This window comes from Acromyrmex echinatior, chromosome 5 (genome assembly GCF_024713525.1).
Source record: "Acromyrmex echinatior isolate Ae372 chromosome 5, ASM2471352v2, whole genome shotgun sequence".
Classification (NCBI taxonomy): domain Eukaryota; kingdom Metazoa; phylum Arthropoda; class Insecta; order Hymenoptera; family Formicidae; genus Acromyrmex; species Acromyrmex echinatior.
The window spans coordinates 11368347-11390211 of record NC_141856.1 but is presented as its reverse complement, the minus strand read 5'-3'; the positions used below and the strand labels follow the sequence as shown (position 1 = coordinate 11390211).

The window sequence follows — 21865 nt, the reverse complement described above, 5'->3', positions numbered from 1 at the left end:
TTGACTGATTCTTATGTATTTTTTTATGTTGATTTTGAAAGTGAGATTAGAATTTGTATCTTGCTTAAATTCTTTTGTTCTCCAACATATTTCTTTTTAAAAACTTATATAGAAATTAATCAAAGTTTATACACATACTAATGAAACAATAAATATTCCTGCAAAAGTTTATTCGGATGAATATCCACTGATTTGTTAAAAGGTTATTATTGACTTAAAATTGCAGCAAAATATACTCATTTTGCCACATAAAACCATTATGAGTCAAATTGTTCGTTTTTTTTTGCAATTGTTTCAGGACGTATTCACGAGCAATAATATCGTCAAAATTTGTTTAATTATATCGGCTGATTATTTTAACTAAATTTATCTTCTGAATATTTTTTATGTGATTTTATCTATGATGCAACGAGTATTGGCGTGGATGCAAAAGACGCGCGATGAACGAAAACCGGTGGCCGCCGTCAACGGTGTTTCGAGTTTCAAGAGGTCGCCGTGAAGGAGAAAGGGAAGCTACGAAGTGCCGCGGTTACGTGGTACCGCTTCGCACGGCGAAACACACCTGCACTCTCGGCAGGCACGGTTGTTATTGTCGAATTTTCCTCGTGCCACGGATATTTTCACGGCAACGGAGAGGGGATCTGCGGGTCGCTACGCCAAGATTTCAACCTGTCTCTGTCGTAACGTAATCCGTGCGCGGATGTTCATTGCGGGGGTACCTTTCATCTTTCTGCCTCGCGAAATCTTCCTGCGAATGACTACAAGAGAGATTTTGCAAAATTAGAAGCAACTGTTTCTCCGCATTTTTAACTGCGGTGGCTATTGATATATTTTTTCGTAAATCTAGACGTATTAATAAAAAAATGAGAGAGAGAGAGAGAGAGAGAGAGAGAGAGAGAGAGAAAGAGAGAAAATACAATATTTAAATATTTTGCTTACTACGTTTTAAAAATTACGGTCCAATTTTCCGATTAATCTTTGCAGGGAAGTTACATGGTATAAAAATATAAAGCCTATGTCCCAAAATTTATCGCCAATATTGAAAATCTATCTAGTGCACTAGATAGATTTTCTAGTAAACTATAGATTTTCGGTACTGGTAATAAATTTTGAAACACAGTCAAAGTATTCGATTGCGCATATTTGCGATAAACTAATAGAACAACCAATCGAATGCTTATTTCAAAATTAACGCTAAATACAGTATTATAATACAATAAAAATATATATAACAAGTATACAGACAAAATTAAAATTCTACCTGCTGTGGCTAAATGAAAATTCAAAAAATTTTATTCATGTCCACAGTGTCTGCATTTTTAAATCACTAAAAACAATCTTCTAATGCACTTACAATCTAATACACATAGTAACAGCCAGTAGCAACCATGTTGCTTTTTTCTCTTTTTAAAATGCAATTTAGAACAGCATTTTGATTGGTCAAAGAACAGCCGCTGTATTTTGAACGCCTGCGTTTGGAACTTCGGGAGTGGAATACCTTATATTCTTATATCATAAAGGAAGCCACTATAATAATATTAAAACGGTGTTATATTTTGAAGCAAAGATACAATGATTCATAAAACGTAAATCTTATTAAAGAAAAAGCTGTAAGATTTTTAAAATAAAAAATCCCTCCCTCTGCCCTCTAAAGATTAATTTATAGAATAAATTTTTTTGTTAATAAATTTTATTCTTTTAAACAATAAATGTCTGTAGAATTAGTATACAAGTTTTCTCCCACGATTTCCATGTACATTGTCCATTGTTCTATTATCACATATATTTATATCCGTGATGATGTTTATTACGATCTGAATGTATAATACAATAATATTTTCGAAAGAGATGCGATAATAGATCGCTTTTACTCTTACATTTACATCTAAGAGCAAAGAGAAAATATAAATATCGCTCGATAATCGTGCCGCAAGGACGAAAATCGTTTCGAGAACGAGCATTTCCTTCGTTCGCCTTACGCTTCGCTGAGCAAGAGAATCGAGGGTTTTGCATTAGCCGAAGGCAAGGGACGACGCCTTCGTGCTCGAGCGATCGTCATCGGCGACATTCGAGTTTACGGTACCCAGCATACCGATCTGTTCTGCCTTAGAGACGCTCCAGGCTGCATATTCTGCTTGCTTGCTTGCTTGCCTATACCGCCTCTATTCGTCCTACTCGTAGATCTACATGCCTACGAGGAGACCACGCTCGTGAATAATTCAGCGTGCGTCACCTTGAGCGATGAGCGCGCGTAGGCAGAGAAAAGAGGAACTTCTTCGACTCGGTACTCCGGCACGTCGTCGCGTCGTCGTCGTGTCGTCGCCGTGGTACTCCTCTCCTTTTCGTAGAAAAGCACCACGTGCGGACAAATTCGTAATGTCCTGCGTCGAGTGTCCGAGTGATCGTTACGTTGAATACGAACGACCGGCAGCTCGATTATCGTCGAGCACAACGAACACGTCGGACGAGCGTTATTCCCCTGACGGTTTGCCTGACGATGCAGTTAATGAACAATGAGGAGACTGTTATTGCTGTTGTTATTATTATTTGACAATACCTATGCGCTTTTACTACTGCAGACGCGTCGAGAACGCAATAAAAAAGGTGAAATAAAGGTCGCTCATTGTCTTGAGCTGTGAGAACAGTGACGCTCGTTAGAAACAAGATAAATAAATTATTGCTTCTGATCTGTGACGTTTTATTGATTTGTAAACTATCAGATTTGATGGATTTATAGTCATGACTGTGTAAAAAGCATAGAGATTGTGCAGAAGCTTCTCTCTTAGTTGACGAGTTCACAAAAATCAAATTTGTACGTAGGTGAAATCAATCAAGCAACTTATATATATATATTAGGTGCGCAACTAAGTTCTCGCTGTTATTTTGATGAAAATGCCATCAAAATAACAGCGAGAACTTAGTTGCGCACCTAATATATATATATGTATATATATATATATATATCACCTTAATCTTTGAAAGTAAAATTAAGGTCACTTATTAACTCACCTACCGTATACATTATAAATAGATTTTTATATGGTTCTGCAAGGTTTCTAATATAATTGATAACATATATGATCCAATTATTTCTTTGCATTGTAATTTCAGAGTTTCCGCAAGGGCTCGTAAAGATATCTTTCTCAAATGTTAAAAGAAAAACGTATATCTTTTACGATCCTGTATAATTCTCTGATAATATACAATGTTCTCGACGTAATATTCTCAACGCTTCGTTCTTTGACAGTGCTTTCCACGAAAGCTCGTAAAAGTATCCGTTTCTCTCTCGCTTTCTCGTAATTGACGGGGGACCGACAAGAATTAATTTTAATAGAGCAAGGGCCATCGTTTACGGTCTCTCCTAAAGTTCTGATAACACACGGCGCCTCGTCGTTAATCTCACGCTTCACGATCAGTTAATGCTTTCTCCGAAGTATCGCGAAGCTTTCTCCTTCGAGTCAATCATAGGTATCATGCGTTCAACAAGACTGCGTCATGCAATCGATGAGTAATTTAAATTCAATTTATCCGGATTTAAATCTAGATTTTAATCGCTCTACGTTGCACGAACTTTAATTTTAGTTACCTACTTTAGAAAGCCTACTCCTTGTAAACGGACGGCAGTCATTATAACCTACTGTGCAATGTGCGCGCTGTGTAAAAGGGTTAATTACCGAGATATAAAAAGAGAGATGGGAGGAGAAAAAGAAAGAGAGAGAGAGAGAGAGAGAGAGAAACTTCGAAGTGCGGTATTACGCAGACACCCGTGCAGTGTACGAAGAATGCTCCATTATGCCAAACGCGTTTTATGTCCGCATCGGCCGAGGACGCGGAGCGGTCCGGGAAGCGGTCGGCGCTACGGAGAAAGTGGTCCCGATGTGAAATAATAAAACGCACGGTACGTGATTTTATCCCGTCTTCACGTAACCGCTGATACGAACTTTTAAACAGCCAGAAACTGCCTGAAAGTGCGGACGTGTAACGCGCGGCGAATTTAACGCCGACGGCGATGGTGACCAGGCGTGTTACGTTTTGTTTCTCCTTTCTCCCTCGTATGAATCCGCGAGAAATTCACGAGCGAGACATTTCACGCGGCACGGAGCCGAGCGATGTGTAAGGCGATGATGATCCATTCAGAAACGGATTCTTCTGTGTGTGTATCTCGTACACAGCGAAAATATTTTATATAGATTGTGTTAGAGATGATCACTCAGTTTATTGAAATTTATTGTTAAATTTTTAACATATCCGAATATTAATTTTATATAATATGATTATGTCATTTGCCTATTCTGTGTTAAATTGATATTCAACATTCCTTAGTATCAGAACAACATAATTTATGAATAAATGCAGAATAATAATATAAAATAATAGTAATGCAATAAATAAAAATAATGTAATAATGTAATAATTTTAAAACGTAAATTCTAAGATAAATATATATAATTTAAAAAAAAAGTATTAACGTATATTATAAATGTTAATTTACAACATGTTTTATAAAAAAAATAAGCTTCTACACGGAATGAACGATTTTGCTCAATATGTAAAAATTTAGCTATAGATACAGATCTGAAAACAATTTTGTTGGCTCACCAAAATAATTACGTAGGAAATTCAAGCGATGAATAATATACAAATTTTGTCATTTTAACAACCAGCTTGAGCTACATGTAATTATTTTTAATAGTTCAACTAAATTATTTTCAGATCAATTTGTAGATACTTCGGCAAAATCATTCTTTCTATATGCACTGAGGAAACAATAGCCTAAATTTAAATAAATATTTATTTGGATACCGCCAATTAAATTTACTTGCAATAAATACTTGCAATATTTACTTAATAAAAAGAAATGATTGTTAAATCAAATTAATGTTTTTTTTTGTACCAAATAAATATATTTTTATATTTAATAAATGTTTAGTTAGTACTATTCAAATAAATATTTATTGAAATTTAGAATACATATATTTTTTTCTCAGTGTGAGTTTCGACACTATGTTACTTTATTTACATTATTACAAATCGATATAAAAAATTTCAATTTCATTGCTATAATGGGATAAAAAATTTCAAAGGACTCGTAAAAACTTAACTTACCCTGTGTGGATAGGCGAGGTGCCACGTGACATTAAACTTGCTTCCTGCCAGTAACGATGTCTTGACGTGACCTGAAAAACAATATTTGAAATCAAAATTAAACTGTGACCGTAATCTTTTGAGTAAAGTGAGATCGGGTATTGATAAATAGTATCGCGTTCCGCATCATCGATGATTGATTCTGAAAATTCATCGCCGTTAAAAGTCGCGAGGCCTGATTTTGACCTCGTTCGAGTTTGTCGCAACCTGTTTGGCCCGTTTCGGAGGCCACGTATCGCTAACGCCGATAAGTCGCAATCTAGCACTCTAAAAATGTGTATGCTCGTCACGGGACATATCTGACTTATTAATTTGCATTCAGCCTTCTACCGAAGCATCGAGTATTCTATCGAGCTTTTCAAACGAAACGAAACTTTGAAATCAAGCTATACTAACTGTACTAACTAGGAGAGAGAGCGAAGAAATTGTGAACGCAAAATAAACGATATTATTGCGGTATATTATAGAGTAGCGATAATTTCTCATTTCTCATTATATCCAGTGATAATCCGAGATCATAGTATCATTTAACACGTAAACATAGAACACGCTATTCAAGATAAATCATTTACATGTTTTTGGTGATTTTAATGTAGGGGAGAAAAATATTTGCGAATATCTAAAGCAAAAGTAAGATACAGCCGGTGATTGTTTATTATTTATTATAGAAGAATTTTTTATTCAAAGAATTGACTTTAAGCAACAATATTTAACATTCATATAGTATTAATATAAACTATAATTTTAAACAAAAAACAAAACTGATTCGGCGTTAATTTGCATGATGGTAGGTAATTCCGAACGGTAAAGGTTTTGTTTTTTATTTAAAATTACAGTTTAGATAGATAATTTATAAATGTTAATTATTATAGTTTAAAGATAAATAATTAGAATATCTACTTTTGAATAAAAACTGTTATTAATTGATAAATAATTGGCAGCTTTATTTAACTTTTTAGGTGTCGGCAGTTCCCCCACTTTCCCTTAACTATATAAAATTTCACCGCTCGCTTTAAGAAAAAGGATTACATAAAATAGGTGATCTATTACGTGCATAAACGAATTTAATCAAGCATACACGTTTCTTGAAGCCTGAAGATTTATTGAGTGAATATTCTGCTAATATTTGATCTTTGAGAGATTTCGAAAGAAATTTCGAAAGAAACAATATATTTTACCGTGCAATATAATCGCTTTCAATCAATATTTCACGTTATATTTCACCTTTCTTTACATTACGATGATTATTTAGGGAAAAAGAGAGCAGTCTGATATCAGGACGCCAAATCCGAAATGAAGTTTATGCATTAATTTAATATAAATGCAAATAATTGATTACCCTCCGGTACTGTTTTAATCAACTTTCCGGTATTACTGTAATATCGGTCTCTTCCGCTTCCCCAAGTCTACGGAAGGAAAGCGGTTTCTTCTCTTCTACTGACCGAGCAGAACCGTCAGAGCGGCTCGATTAAATTATAACCGCAGAAAGAAAAATTTATTGCCGCGTTCGCGCAGTCGGTATGCGTTAGTGCAATCGCGAAGGCAGTCAAGTCAAACCGCGGCTAGTTTTAGTCATTATAATTCAGAATTGAGTGTGAGGTAAGGCAACGTTAATAAAAATCGCGAGGGAACATTCAAATGGATTTCTACATACCCGCAGCGACAAAAATTTTCAGAATCTTTCCCACGCAGAACAGCTTTGCTGAAGATTTAGTTATAGACACAGATCAGAAAATAATTTCGTTGGGGACTATTCAAATAATTATGTAGCACGTTTAAGCTGATTGCTAGCATAAATTTTAGCATTGCTCATCTCGAACTTTCTACATATATAATTATTTTGATGGTCCAACGAAATTATTTCAAACCTATATCCAGCTAAATTTTTAGATTACCTTCAGCAAAATCGTTTTTCCGGTAGAAAGAATGATTCGTCACGAGCAGCATTATTTCTTATTCAAGAAATTATAATTACAATTAAAAATTGGACGGACTTTAGACAGAAATATACTTTCTTCTTCTATTTCCTAGTGAATTTTTCAATTAGTCTATTGAGTAAGAAACAAGCTAAGCATCAAGAAGCTAAACGTCATAATATAATAATACGTAATTGGACTGCTTATTGAAATAGTGTCGGCAAATGAGAAAGATGCAATTGCAATCTTTTAATTCGTTAATTGTAGTTGACGTAAATGTCACTACGCAATCACCACGCACTTACATACGTAGCGTGACGCGCGCGTTCGAGCCGCAATTTTCTACGACCGGTTACGCGACTTTTTCGCAATTTCATGCGACGCGTGAGAGAATGAGTAGTGTGGTACAAATTAATCACCGCCCCGATAATGAGCGAGGAGGTGGATAAATGAGAGCGATGGGGTTAGCGCACAGAAAGGAGTCTCCACGAAGAAGACTTCTTTTTCTCGAGCTAACGAATAATTCGCGTTACCCACACGAGAGAGAATAATGATATCTCTCTTTTCTCTGCCATTGCATAATCCGTGCGGTACCATCTACGTAGTCTTAATTACGCTTTCGCAAGGAAAAATAGGGGAGAAGGGAGCATCAATGACACCGACTAAGGTAATTGTGACGATTTCGCGAGATGCAACAATGTGAAAACGCCGAATGTAATAATTATGATCTACGTTTTCTCATGCCAGCTTTCCACGTTGGCTTTACTATTTTAGATCGAATTAGTTCCAAAAGAAAATTAGAAAAAAAGTAAGAGTCCCAAGAGAGAGTAAATGACAATACTCCCCCTCCCCTCCTGCCCAGTTTTTCGATATACACTTCTTGTCGCGAGAATGATGCATTAAGAAGCATGATTGAGAGATCTCTGTTTTAACTTTTTCACTTGCGAGTCTTGAAAAAGAAAACATACAAAAGAAATGCTATTATTAATGCGGATGATCTGATTTTATTGGAAACATGTTAAAAGTTTTTTTAAATTCAATTTAAGAACATTTTAATAAGTAATTCATACTAAACAATTTTTGTCAAAATGTTGAAAACGTATATGTGATCTCAGATGATAGAATTAAAGAAATTCAACAGATGTCTTCAAATTTAAACGTTGTACTACATTACAATGTACGTAGGATCCGAAAAGAATAAAAATTTAACTCAACACAGATCTAAAAATAATTTTGTTGGACTAAATAATTACGTAGGACACTCAAGCATAATAAGGAATATTACAAAAAATGTTGGACGTTCTAGTGATTATCCTGAGTGTCTTACATAACTATTTTGATGGTTCAACAAAATTATTTTCAGATGTGTACCTAGCTAAATCTTTTAATTTCATTCCAGCAAAACCGTTCTTTCCGTATATGTTTTTTTTTTCAAGGGCCAAAAGCGCAAAAGTTAAAATGAAGAACACTTGATAGTGTGTAGAAATATAAAATCTCATCTTTTTCTTAGCGCAGAAGATGAAATATCTATTTAATTATTACTGTTTTAATTATTACTTTCATATCATGCCCATCTCTTGCATCTCGTGTGCGTTCAATCTTGCAGATATTCTTTCTTTGGAGGGGAAAGAAGGTCAAGTTGCGATCTTCCTTAACTATCACGGTCAGTTTCGCTCTTCCCCTCTGTAGATGCGGCCCTGGGTATCAGCGGTTAGGTACGCGTAAAACATGAAAGGTAATACCCGCGAATACCGAGAGGCTCGCGCTCCCTTCATGCAAGCTGGTGAAAGTCGCTTCGAATCGGACTGGCGGCGACGTCGGCGGGCTGTATCCCTCTACCGGGAGAGGGAGATCGAGCGTCCGCGTTAATGTCGTTTTCCCATAGATAGAAACCCGTGCCCCCTGCACACCATACATTCAACCCTCCCGCTCTCTGTTCCATTCCTTTAGACAAGGAGCGCGCGACTCTCGCGCGAAAAGTGCCTTCGCCGCGGTTTCCACTAAACACGAGGCGCTCTCGATCACGAATGAACTTCCGACTCTCTCAGAAAACTCTAATTCTTGTTTTCCTATTTCCCGTGTGTATTATCTCCCGTACGATTCCGACATTACGTACATTTCGTCGAAAGCTGAAGCTCGGAAAGAACAATTTTGCTGAAATATCTAAAAATTTAAGTGTATCACTGAGAAAAAGGTCTGGTTGAAAATAAACGAATCAGAAAATTGTGATTTTTATCAATCAGAATTCCGATTGTCACTAGAATTTCACTAGAATTTAGTAGATTTAATCAGACACAATTCTGATTCGTCTAATTTCAATTAATCCAACTAAACATTTTTTTTTTAAAGGTACAGATCTGAAAATAATTTTCTTGGATGATCAAAATAATTATATGGGAAATTCAAACATGATGATGCTGCTTATTATGAATGTCAAAAAACTTTGACATTCTAATAACTAGCTTTCTACATAATTATTTTAACATTCTAGCAACATTTATTCTCTGCAAATTTCTAGCTAAATTATTAGATATTTCATCTAAACCGTTCTTTCTGTGAATACTTTTCGAAAAGTGCTCGAGATAATTAACATTTCGCAGTATTTGATGTTATATTTTGTGTTCTAAAAGTAATTAAAAATTTGGTTTCATTATTAATAAATTAATTTTTGTATTTTAAATATATTTCGTCAGACTTTTGTGTACTTTAAATTTTTGACAAAAAAGTCTACACATTAAACAGTTTTCTCGATAACGATGACAGATACGGCTTCGACGCTAAAACTTTTCTCATAAATCTTATCAAAAATGGAAATAATCTTCTGGCATTACAACGTATTTGACATTGTTTTCCAGATAACAATAGTTTGTCTAGGTTTGCAGTGCGTAACTTTTCTGTCAATGTAAAAATACGTAAAAATTTTTGTTTTTTTAAATGTAAAAAAGTTTCTATTGTTTGTTTTTCAGAAATAATTAGATTAAGTAACATATATAATATTTTCCAATTAATACATCTCTTTGCTTCTTAAGAAGAATTTGATTCTAAATTAGAAAGTTTTTGTAATAATGTGAATCCAAATACGGTGAACGCTAAAGTCACGTTATCCTTTTCTTAATTAGTTGTTAAGAAGAAGACAATCTGACCTTAGCGTTCACCGTATCTGAATAAACGGTATTGCAAAAATTCCTTACTAATTATCAAGAATTCCTTAATTATGATAAAATTAAAGTAAATATTTAAAATCTGAAATATATCATACACTGAGACTAATATGGAACAATTAATAATAATAATAATATTCTTGAGGCTTCCACGAGGCTTTTTATATAAAAATTACGCGGATTTTCTCTGTGTCCATTCTTGAAATGCCAACGTTTCGTGAACCTTGCAGTCCATTTCAGCCTGATACTCCTCGCCCTGAGCTGCTCCTCGCCCTGATAAAGTGGACTGCAAGGTTTACGAAACGTTGGCATAATAATAATTATAATGGTTTATAGTAGCACTCACCACGCGGCATACCACACGGTGCTGGCGTTCTGGCATTATCTAGGAAATCCAGATCGTAGTGCCTGGCTGGCGGGAATGTCAGAGCCACGTGAGCGTGAGCAATTCGCCAGAACGTCATCGTTATTAATGTCATCAGCAACGTCATCAGGAACGACGCAAGGAGCGTCGAGCGTTCCGTTCTTAGCGACATCCTTCCGTGGAAGCTTGTTTTCGTGAAGGAAAATAGTCTCTGGCAAAAAAAAAACCACACTCTTCACGTTTCCGTGTCTTTTATCAGGGATTTTTGCTCGCACACTCCTGAGATCCGCCTGCTACTGCTATTGCTACTTCTGAGTCCTTCCACCCTGCCCGGCATGAGCGAGTCCAGTCGTTCCTGCTCACTTCGGTGAGGCCGATCTGAAAGTCGAACGATGAACTTTGTTATTTACAATTGATCGTCGATCTCAATTACCGATCGGAGTAACAGTCGTATTTTCTCGGGATCTGTATCCCGATATGAAAAGCGTATTCAATGCGATAAATGCTATTATGAATTTATATGTTTTATTCGATTCTCGTTTATATTATCATTAGATCTAATTTATGATAATTAAAATATCATACGGAAAAAGAGAATTAAAAATGTCTAAAGTTACCTTTGTATTTCTTAGATATCGAAAGTTTCCTCTATACAATAAATTTGAAGTTTTTCTAAGGTTTTCTAAGATAAATTTTCCCAAGAGTTAACTAAATGCAGATACGAAAAATTTTGTTTCGACCAAAATAATTATGTAGGACACTTAGCAAAATCGTTTTTTTCCGTGCAAGAATTGTGAAGCATAAACAAAAAAAAAATTTTAAGTTCATAATTTTATAAAATTTATTTTGTTTCAAACACGCAGACGTCTATATTCTATTTGAAGATCATTGATTATGTAATCTTCTCTCAAAAGTGAGAAGGTAAACAGTGAAAGTTTCGCCTGTCAAAGAAACGATAAGGAATGAAAATCTTCACATGGATTTGCCGAAATCGTGCTTGAGCAACTTTTTTTGCGAGTGCGAACACGTAAGAATTGAATTGGAGGAGAGATTTGTTCGAAAGAGACGAAAAGGTGAAAAGTGAAAAGTGGAAACATTTACGTGCAGATTGCACGATTGACTGCCTGCCCGGTCGTATGTTAATTCATCCGTTCGCGAAGACGCGTGGGAAATAGCTCATGTGAAGATAGATACTTATACGAAGAATCGGCAGGAAGAAGATGCATGAGTGCCGTAACCTTGCCGTCATACTGCGTTTTGTTCGCAATAACGCAACACTCGGGCTTATAACATCAATTTAATTTTATATTACATTAAATAAAAATTCCATGCGTCACGTTATTTCGAAATAGACGAAAAAGATTCTTTTTACCATTTTGCCAAATGTTGGATATAAATCAAAAAATAAATTACAACATTCGCAAATACAATATATTGAAAAGTGTATAATCCATAAACCTGTTACTATATACAGTTTCAAAAGAATGAAATAGCTCGAATCATATCGCTTTCTCTCGCTCTATCTTTCTATCTCAGTGTAGATAAAAAAAAAAACAGATTTAGTAATAGTGAAATTTCCGTACTTTATCAAGATGCCACTAGACGGAAACTCACCTACGTAAATACATTCACAAACACGCCTGCCAGTTCTTCGATAGCTTTCGCCATGTTAGGCGCCTTGTTTCTTTGCACAACTCCAATGTCCGTTAATCGGTGATGATGTACGTCGGCATGCCAGGCACGAGAACGTAATAATTGCAAAATAAACACGTAACGAGTGGATCAGAAGAAGAGCCTGACGTATGCGGCGGAGGCAAGTGCAAAAGGAGAAGGAGAAGCAACAGCTTACTTTTCCTCGACCCGCTATCGATCTTCACGATCGTACTTTGCTAGCTGAGATCTTGCAGATCGTATAATTCGAAGGATACCCGCGTCTCTTACATGAACATCCTCCTTGCCATCCCTACCATCACCTCCTCCTCCGCTTCCGTTGTCGAGACCGAAGGACGTAGAAAGAGTTCTGAGAAAGTAGCCAGGACAAACGAAAGAGGAAAGAAAGAGGTTGAACGTGTTTAATGTTTGCGCGTAGAGAGACGTCGAACAATAAAAGTTATTAAATAATATTAAACTAATGTATCTCATAGAATTAGATATGTGAGTACACGATCAATAGGAGATAAATGCCTTTTAACGAGTCTAGCTGGATCTTAAGTGCTCTCTCTTTTAATTCTATGTGAATTTATATATTACGTATAGTCCTTTAAACTGCGCCGATATGATTTTTCGGTTCTGAAGTGCAAACTCCGTTTATTTATTTATCCAACTGCAGCAGTAACATGTATATATTACAAGTTAAATGACTAACAATTAAAAAATTCGGTGCTCATCATTCGATGCAGCATGAAAAATTATTAAATTTAATAGCGTGAGTTACACACATCTCCTGATACTTCGCAGCATTCTCGACGATTCGTGGCGCCCTTTGTAAAAAAAGCATCGTCGACTCTAAATAAACGAGATGACTGACATGAACCTGATTATATCCTCTTAAACTTTTTCACGGTACAAATCATAAAAGAATAATGAAATTCTTATTTTTGGATTCTTTCCTGAGTTTCTTTAATAAGTTTTTAGGAATTGGAGATTATTAAGATATGATTTTATATTATTTTGCTATGTTTATATCGTAATAATATTTTTGAATAAAAGTATATTGCTAATTCTGTTATTGAAAAGATAATCAAGTCCTTATTATATTATTTACTTATTTAATGTTTTATTATTTCTAAAGTAATGATCAACTTGCAATAAAAAGTATAAAATAATTGTACATTGCAACATGAAAATGTGAAATTCATTTTCATACAATTAATGCTTAAATAAATAATAAACATTGTTTCATATTTCATAACTTCGTTAAAACTGATTTTTGAAAAAATATATGAAAAGAAGAAGCCGAAAAAGAAAAATTTTATCACAATTTTATAAGACGAAAATTTTTTTTTAATTTAATAAAAGAATAGAAGGTATTTAAATGCAAAATTTACAGTAAGTTAAGAAATAAAATATAATTATAAAAATTATGACATTAAGCTACATAAATCTTTAAATCCTATTTCCTCACTTTAAAATAAAATTTAATCAAATGCAATTGCATGATATTATGTGTGATATTTCAGCGTATGTTTTCATAAAGTATTTTTTAACATATATATGTTTCAATTACACAACAACTTAATCGAAAAGAATTGAACAGAAATAACACGAAAAAAAAATTTTATAAGAATAAAATAATATATTTAATTGAAGAACTAATATCTCCTTTTTCAGCACTCGGCTTCGTTCATTCGTATCGCCGTGAATCATTTCGCAGAACTAATGAAAAAATTAAGCCGGGGAATTTTTTTTGAATACGGAGGAATTTATATTTCCGCGATAACACACACACATACACACAAGAATTAGACACAATTTCGCAACGCAAATTCCGGTTCAATTTATTTCTTGTGAATAAAACATACTTTCTATTGCACACGCTATTCGCTGCGCATGGCGCGTTCATGAGTCATCGAAGTTGAGATACCACCGTCGGAAGAACTGTGCATACCGTACGTCCGGATCGGTGGCGAACAATGGGTGCGCAGCAGCCACCAGCCAGTAATTATCTTATCGTTAACTCCTCTTTCACGAGTCGCGGACGTGAGAAGCCACCACCATCACGGGAACCGAAGTCCCCAGGAAAGCTGTTCGATAACACTTGAACATCGTTCATTGAGAATGTTTGTTTATTTAGATTTGTTTATTTAGATTTGTTTTTGATATTTTTTTTTAGCAACGAACGAGAAAACCAGCAATTTTATAAATTATATTTCATTAGCTGCTAATTTTCTTATAAATTCACATCGAATTATTTGAGTATTTAAAATCCAGCTTGACCGTTAAAGACTTTTACTTTACCTTATTTTTTCACATTTAGGTTTTGAGAAATTCTGTATTTATTATTGTTTATAATATTTTAATTGTTTATTTTGTACATTTTTATAGCATTCGAAGAATATCTCTGTAGCACATGACAGCGCATTCCTGTATGAAAAAGAGGCGACAAATGCGACATATGTGAGGAAATTTTTTCTTGTTAAGTCCTGTCACGCGAGTGTAGTCAAACGGCGTGAAAATATCGTGGATTGGAACCACCTGTGCGTTGCATAATTTGCGACTAGAATAGAAGCGTGAAGACAAGATGCATCGAGGACGATCTTCCCATCGCTATGACACATCGAGATGTCGATGACGATGAAAGGTTTTATTCAGGCATTGGATTTCCACGTGGGAAGCAACGCGGGAGGAATAAATATGCGCACAACGTGGTGTATTGTTCCTCAAACTGGCAGGCAGTGAAGATGTACTATAGCAGGCTAATTGGTAGAAAGGAAAAGACTTGTCTGCGTAATGGATAATTAAGAATTTCGCAGCGAGTTAAATCTGAAGTGAATTTCTGCTAAAAGAAACGAGAAAACATCTGAAAGATGTTTACAATGAGAAAGAAATGGTTGCACTTACTATATAATTAAAATACAAAGAAAGTTATAAAGAAACTCTTGATAATGTATAATAAAAATTACATTTTTTATATTTTTTATCATAATTTAACTTTCCAACTGCAATTTGATTCTTTTCTTCACAAGCAAAGGTGTGATTTCTAAAACACATATTTTTTAGTGTCTATTTTGTGTCTCTAAATTTCGAATCGAACTGTATTCCAAACGATGTTATATGACGGGATATTAATTTCAGAAAAAATTTAAGTTAAGCATAGAAATATGTAGTTTTGGAGATAAGAGGGATCGAAATATAAACTGAATCATTTTGATTCTCGGTACCTCCAAAACTACTCCTATGCTCAACTTAAATTTTTCTAAGATTAATGTCTCATTGTGTAACATCACTTCGAGAAATAAGTTCTCTTTTACTCTTAAATTTTACCCTCATTTTTGCTTAAATTCAATATTTAAACATTTGAATTAAAAAACTATTTGTTAATGTATTATAATAGATATTAAAAAATGTAACCATGAATCTTTTCACATTTTTGAAAGCTCAAAACTGTAAAAAAAAACTTGAGTTAAACAAAAAAAACCAGATTGCGAACGGATAGAATGAAATATGATTGCAGATGGATGGTAAAAATATAATCATTTTTTAAGCCAATTATATATTTTTTATAGAGCTATAAATATAATTATTTTCCTTTCACAATCAGTATAATTAGAAGAAAATTAATCTAAAATGTTTTATGGACTAAAATGTTTAATTAACAGGAAGAAAATTGTCAACGTAACAACTAAGTTATCATAGCACTTTTATGTTAGGCTTTTTATTAAAATCGCAGGACAAGAATAAAAATTTAAAATACGTCGGAAGAAGTTCGAAGCCGGAAAGTTTGAGAATTCTTCGCATAGACAGCTAGGGCAGTTCCCTTCTTCGCTACGGAAGGCGAGCACGGATACCAGAACATTCCGATGAAGTTCATTCCCTCCGATGACTTTGCTCGCGAGAAGCGAGCACATAAAAATAACAGCTATTATGGAATCGTCCAGAGCGGAACGACAGCACGCAAGAACTCAACTCGACTTATTACCGATTTCGCGTGCCAGAAAATGGACGGGTCATTCGACAGAAGCTGTCAACGCGAAACGGCAAGGTAGATACGTACAAGGAAGATAATTGATGAACGAAGTACCGATGAGAGGATAAGCTCTACAGAAAGAAAGAACGAAGATAAAACATGGCTGCCTCTTGCTTGGTTGTATCTTGTGTGCTTTTATTAATGCAAGTCATTATTTATTATCGAGGTATGAGATCTACGTGGAGATCCCCGAAGTTACGATAAGGTAACTATAATAAGCTAATCGATAGAGACAATGAAAAATTGATTTTCTTTCAGCACCCGATTTTATATTACAAGAAAGGATATAAGATATTAAAAATTGACGCAATTTAGATTTAGACGCAATTCTATAATTCCTGAATGGGAAATAAATCCGAATAATTTGAGATTAATGCACAAAAATATTTCGCAACGTACTTGACTAATGCATGCAAATTAGATTAGGTCATTAAAAATTCTCTCTATATATATAATAGATAGATAATTATGTAAGTATATAAATATTGTAAAAAGAGGACGAAAGACTCAAAGTCTCAAGGACTCGATTCATTTTGATGAGTCTCGATTAGTTCATATTCAATATTTAATATTCTCATTCAATATTCGACCGTTCTTCACATGACAATTTTCATCTCGTTGAATAAGTTTTCTGGGAATTCGATCGACTAAAAGAAAAATCACGAAACAAATAAAAATACTTTACAAATATAATACTTTCAAAAGAAAAGTTAATACAAATAAAATATATAAAATTATTCAGAATAAAAGAGAAAAAATCGTGTTTATTTAAAATTAATTATTTACGGCAGTATCAAAACATTTAAACGTTTTTTAGTCATCTTCAGCAAATACATAATTAATACATTAACAAAACCGATAGCCGAAACGTTCAAACTAACATCTTTTAATACACATTATACTATTAATGATTATATAAGTGTAGATTGCGCACACCTCTTACCGTGCTGATTCCAAAGTAGCCCTCTTAAATCTGTATTATATTTTTACAATTATTAGAAGTCCTATTTTATATATATATATATAGATATTCTTTATTCGAAATTGTCATAAGTCAATTAATATATATTAATCACAAATTGAGACTGATCCGTCGCTGTTCATCTCGAAGGTGCCTTCTAACTATGGGAAGAAGCTACCGATCGTTCTCATTGATACATCGGTCCACATGCACGAGAAACGGTGTAAACGAGCAGGCGAGCGGCGCCAGGAGGAGTCTCGGGAGCGAGAAGAAGAAGTGGGAGATTAAGACCGTAACGTACGTGGAACGGTTCTCCTTCGTTACGTCCTGGAAAGCTACCTGGCATTCCAGCAAACGCGATGCCGTTGATCTCGTTGACTTCCCGTTCTCACTCACGCATTCAGCGCCGGCGCTGAGAAATTCGCGAGGACTCACTCTGGCGGAAGTCGATGCGACGCCGGAAGTGGCGACTGCCCTTCGTTCTAATCGCCGGTACCGTCGCAAATTTATCTGCTCCGACATTGAACGCGACGTTTAGTTCGTCCTTGGGACTTTTTCGCATAAGTTCTAACGAGTTTTTTCCCGGAAAAGTATAGAAATTAATAGTTAATTGCGAAATAGTCTTACACTAAAAATAAACTTCTTTATTCACACTTCTTTTTTTAACACGGTGAGAATTATATAAACACCGCATCATATTAGATCCACACTTATTTTTTAATAAGTTTTTACAGTATTTTTTAGAGTGTATTAATAATCCTCTTTACTGAATTTATTCATTTTTATGTAGACGGAAATCCGGCGAAACGACTTGTTTTGAAAAAAAAAAAAAAAAAAAAGAAATATAACGATAGTGAATCCTAATAGACTTTGCGATGCCGAGCCAATTACCAACTCGATGTCGAATCATACGAGGACGTTATTCGAGCGGCCTTGGCCGATCGGGCGTTCCTGCCGATCGTGCTCGTTTGCACTCCGCGATCTTGCTTCTCCTACCTACATACTTGGACCGGTGGTCGCGATGTTATCTCGCAAACGCGAGAGGGGGAGATGTGTGTGCAACGCGAGGCCGAGCGGGGGCCGCGAGACGTTTATGGAGAACGCCGCTGCAGCGACGATATGTATGTATTATGGAAAGCGAGCTCTGGCATTCCATAGTGAGCGTCGTCGAACTCATTAACATCCCGTGCTCGTTGGCGGCGCGGCATGGCACGGCACGGCGTCCCGTTTTCCCTCGAAATAAACAAACCCGTCGACGTTACGACACCGGAGCTGAATAGAAACGTTTCTACGTGACGTCCGGCGTAAATCCGGCGGGGAGTTCCTTGGCGAGGAAAAAAAGCGGAATTAAAGTGCAACCCATCTGATATCGGTTTCGGATACGGTACTATCACTGATTACTTTCGGTATCGGAAAAAAATGATTTTTCTAAGTTATCTAAAAAAATCTAGATACAGATCTGAAAGTAATTTTGTTGAACATTAAAATTTAAAATAATCGGTACGCTTCAACGTGCACATTGCTAGAAACAATTTTAATATTCTAGCAATAATTTAAGCGTTCTACGTAATTATTTTAATGGTCTAAACAAAATTATTTTCAGATCTGTATTTAGTTAAATTTTTAGATATTTGAGCAAAATCGTTCTTTCTATGTATAATCAATAAATTAAGCTGCATACTATAATTAAGAATTTTACATAAGTAGATAAATATTACGAGGCTTTACAAGGCGGACGGCTAATTTTCTCTTTAGTTGAACAACGCGTATTCTCATCTGATATACAATTATTTATGAACAATAGACACGTTCTCATATTTATACAACACAAACTGTTCAAGGATCAACGCATTTATTAATTTTAAATACGTTTATAATTGTTTCATAAATTTTCATTTCTTCTAAATGTATAAATATAAATTTTATTCCAAATAAAATTTATATATAAAATACATATTTTTTAAAAATATATATATAATATATTCTTTATATTATTTTATGTATTATCCGAGCTTCTCAATTTTAACATCTTCAAGTGCCAAATCTTCTCGACGTAATATTAGATGGATACGTAATCTCACGGAGTAGTTTCTATCCTTAAACTTTAGCAACAAAAGGCAAGGGATTTGCGAACATTTCTTGCTAAACAATTACGAGAGCGATGCTCAACTTCTACGGTTACGTCATGTTCGACGGTTAATTAACGTCAGCTTATTTCTCATAGAGAACGTAACCAGCCACCATGCGGATGCCGTCGACCTCGTCGGGTCGATGTTATCACACGCCGTATGTAATTTCATTCAGTATCGATCATCTTCATGGTTATTCATCGGGTATACATAAGTTCAGAAGTGTCCGAAACATCGAAGACTTTAAATAAGCTTAAACTCAAATTACCTGATTCTGGCTTTCTCTTCGTTCTCCGCTTTTTCCTTTTTTTCTTCCTTTCTACCTGCGCGATTGAAGGATCCTATCCAAGGCGTTTCTGTGCCGACGTCATCGTCGAGAAAGAATAAACCCTTCCCGTGGGAACAAGCACCGTCTGAAAAGGGTTTCAGATCGCACTAAGAAACCCGGGGGGGAGTTTTCTCAGCGCGCGGCCATTTTGGTAGCGGCCGACCGGATGTTCGCGCGTCCGCGGGAGGCGAGAAATCGCGAGGATCGAAGTAGGCAGCACCACTTATTCGCGGGATGATATCATCGGACACCGCGACACCGCGGAACCGCGTAGACGACTGACGGTGACTCGCTTCTGCTACGCGAGCGAGCGTCCGGGCGAGCGAACGCCGCGAGCGAAAACTCACTTTACGCTCGCCTCCACTACCACTTTTGCCTCCCACCTCTACGAAGCCGAGGACTCGCTCGCCCGCTTTCTTACCTGACTGCCTTACCTCTTGGCCCCTCTGCTCCCCCCGCTGCTCCTCAGCGCCTGCTAGAGCTCGCTCGCTCACCCGAATACCTGCCTTCCTCTCGAACGAGCGAGCGAGCTCGACATGAAAAACTACAGGATGAATTACTCTGGGAAGTAGACGGAGAGGGACTCCGCGCCTCCGGACCTTTACTACGTGCCGTAGTAAATTCGATATCTGTGCTGCGCAGAAGAGCGGTTGTCCGGCATTCCGTGAAAGCCGAGCCTAAACAGGAATCTCCCGTTCGGAATTTTTCAATCACGCGCTTGATGCGATAACAGACCGTACGGATTGAAAGCATTAAATGCTCTAAGCGCAATGTAAGCGGGAATGTAAATTATACAGAAAGAATAATTTTAATTTTCCAAGTACCTAAAAATTTAGTCACATACAGATTTGAGAATAATTTCCTTGGAACATTAAAATAATTAAAATAATTATGTGGAACACTTGAGCGTTGACAATGGCTGCGTTTAACAGAAAAAGCAGCAAATGTTACATAAGATTCTTTAATACGATTGGATTTTGTTCTTAATTCTTCATTGGCTTTAAATATATAAATCAATTACGTGAAACAATTTTACAACAGTTGTAAAGTTTTTTTCTGCCGAACGTGGTCAACTGCAAACAAATTCAAAAGACGAAAATTGAATTAAATGTGCTAAGTTTCTAAAGTATGGAATGCGAAATTACAAGGATAGAAATCGTTGTCTAAATTAAGTAATATGAATTAAATGTCAATAAATATATAATCTTACAACATATGACTACGTTCCGAAGGAATTTCTGTTGCGCGATATGCAATTTTAAATACAACAGGTGTTGTAAGATAACATAGCGCAACCGGTACAGCGACAACATCGCGATAGTTGATTTCAATATACATGTCTCAGAAATATTAGATCCGAATGAATCATAAATGAACGGTAAACAGATCAATCGATTTTCATAACGTCGTGTAGTAATCGTATATAATAAAAAATTAACATAACATACATAATAAGCTTCTTGAGCTACATAAACATAGAGAATAAATGTTTTATTTATATTTATTTTCTGTTATTATGACTTTGTTCTACGTTATTTTATTTTTATATTATTTACTTATCTTAATCTATGTTTTCTTCCATCTAATATATTTTTGTATTCAATATGCATCCAAATTGTGATCAAAACATCTGCGTTTTACTTATGTAATTTACTGCAAATGAATTTAACATTTTGATATCCGTATTGACTCTAATTTTTTCTTTCTTTATTTGTTTTGATTTTGTTATTGTTAAAGCCTTTACTATTTTATTACTGTTTATGTTTATTGTATATTATATTAAAATGTGTGATTTATAAGAGAATTTTATGCAGGAAAATGCGGCCATTCCATTTACGAGCTGCACTTCGTTTCAACAAGATGTGAAAATATTTACGTGAGTGTGGAAACTGTACTATATCATTTCCGCAAACTCGAATTACCTTGAAACGTCACGTTGCGTAAATAAAAATGACAGAGTTACATCATTCCCAGGAGAGTCGCGTCTCAGATGCAAGCATCTCGCTGGTGGATCGCTGAATGGCTGTCCATGAAATTTCATCAGGCTTCGACTCGATCGATCCTCCATCGATTGGAATTTCAATCGAATTGCAAGTCGTCACATTAGGCAACTATGCTAAATCGGCGAAAATGTTTCGCAAGGTCGATACGTTTCCTCAACAATCCGAATTTTGG

General features: G+C 35.5%; 1 protein-coding gene across 2 annotated transcripts in view; it reads right to left on the bottom strand.

Annotated features, from left to right (window-relative positions):
* nahoda (DOMON-like domain-containing protein nahoda) overlaps positions 1-20011 on the bottom strand; it is a 33162-nt gene extending 13151 nt beyond the window's left edge. Inside the window, exons 1-3 of one of the 2 annotated variants that reach the window (XM_087406379.1) lie at positions 19631-20011; positions 10569-10964; positions 5107-5177 (exon numbers count right to left, since the gene is read on the bottom strand). In XM_087406379.1, the coding sequence (XP_087262505.1) occupies positions 5107-5177; positions 10569-10758 (261 nt within the window). In that variant the 5' untranslated portion in view covers positions 10759-10964; positions 19631-20011. The remainder of the gene's footprint in view (positions 1-5106; positions 5178-10568; positions 10965-19630) is intronic. The other variant, XM_011068539.2, reaches the window with a different exon arrangement.
* Between the last annotated feature and the right edge of the window lie 1854 nt (positions 20012-21865).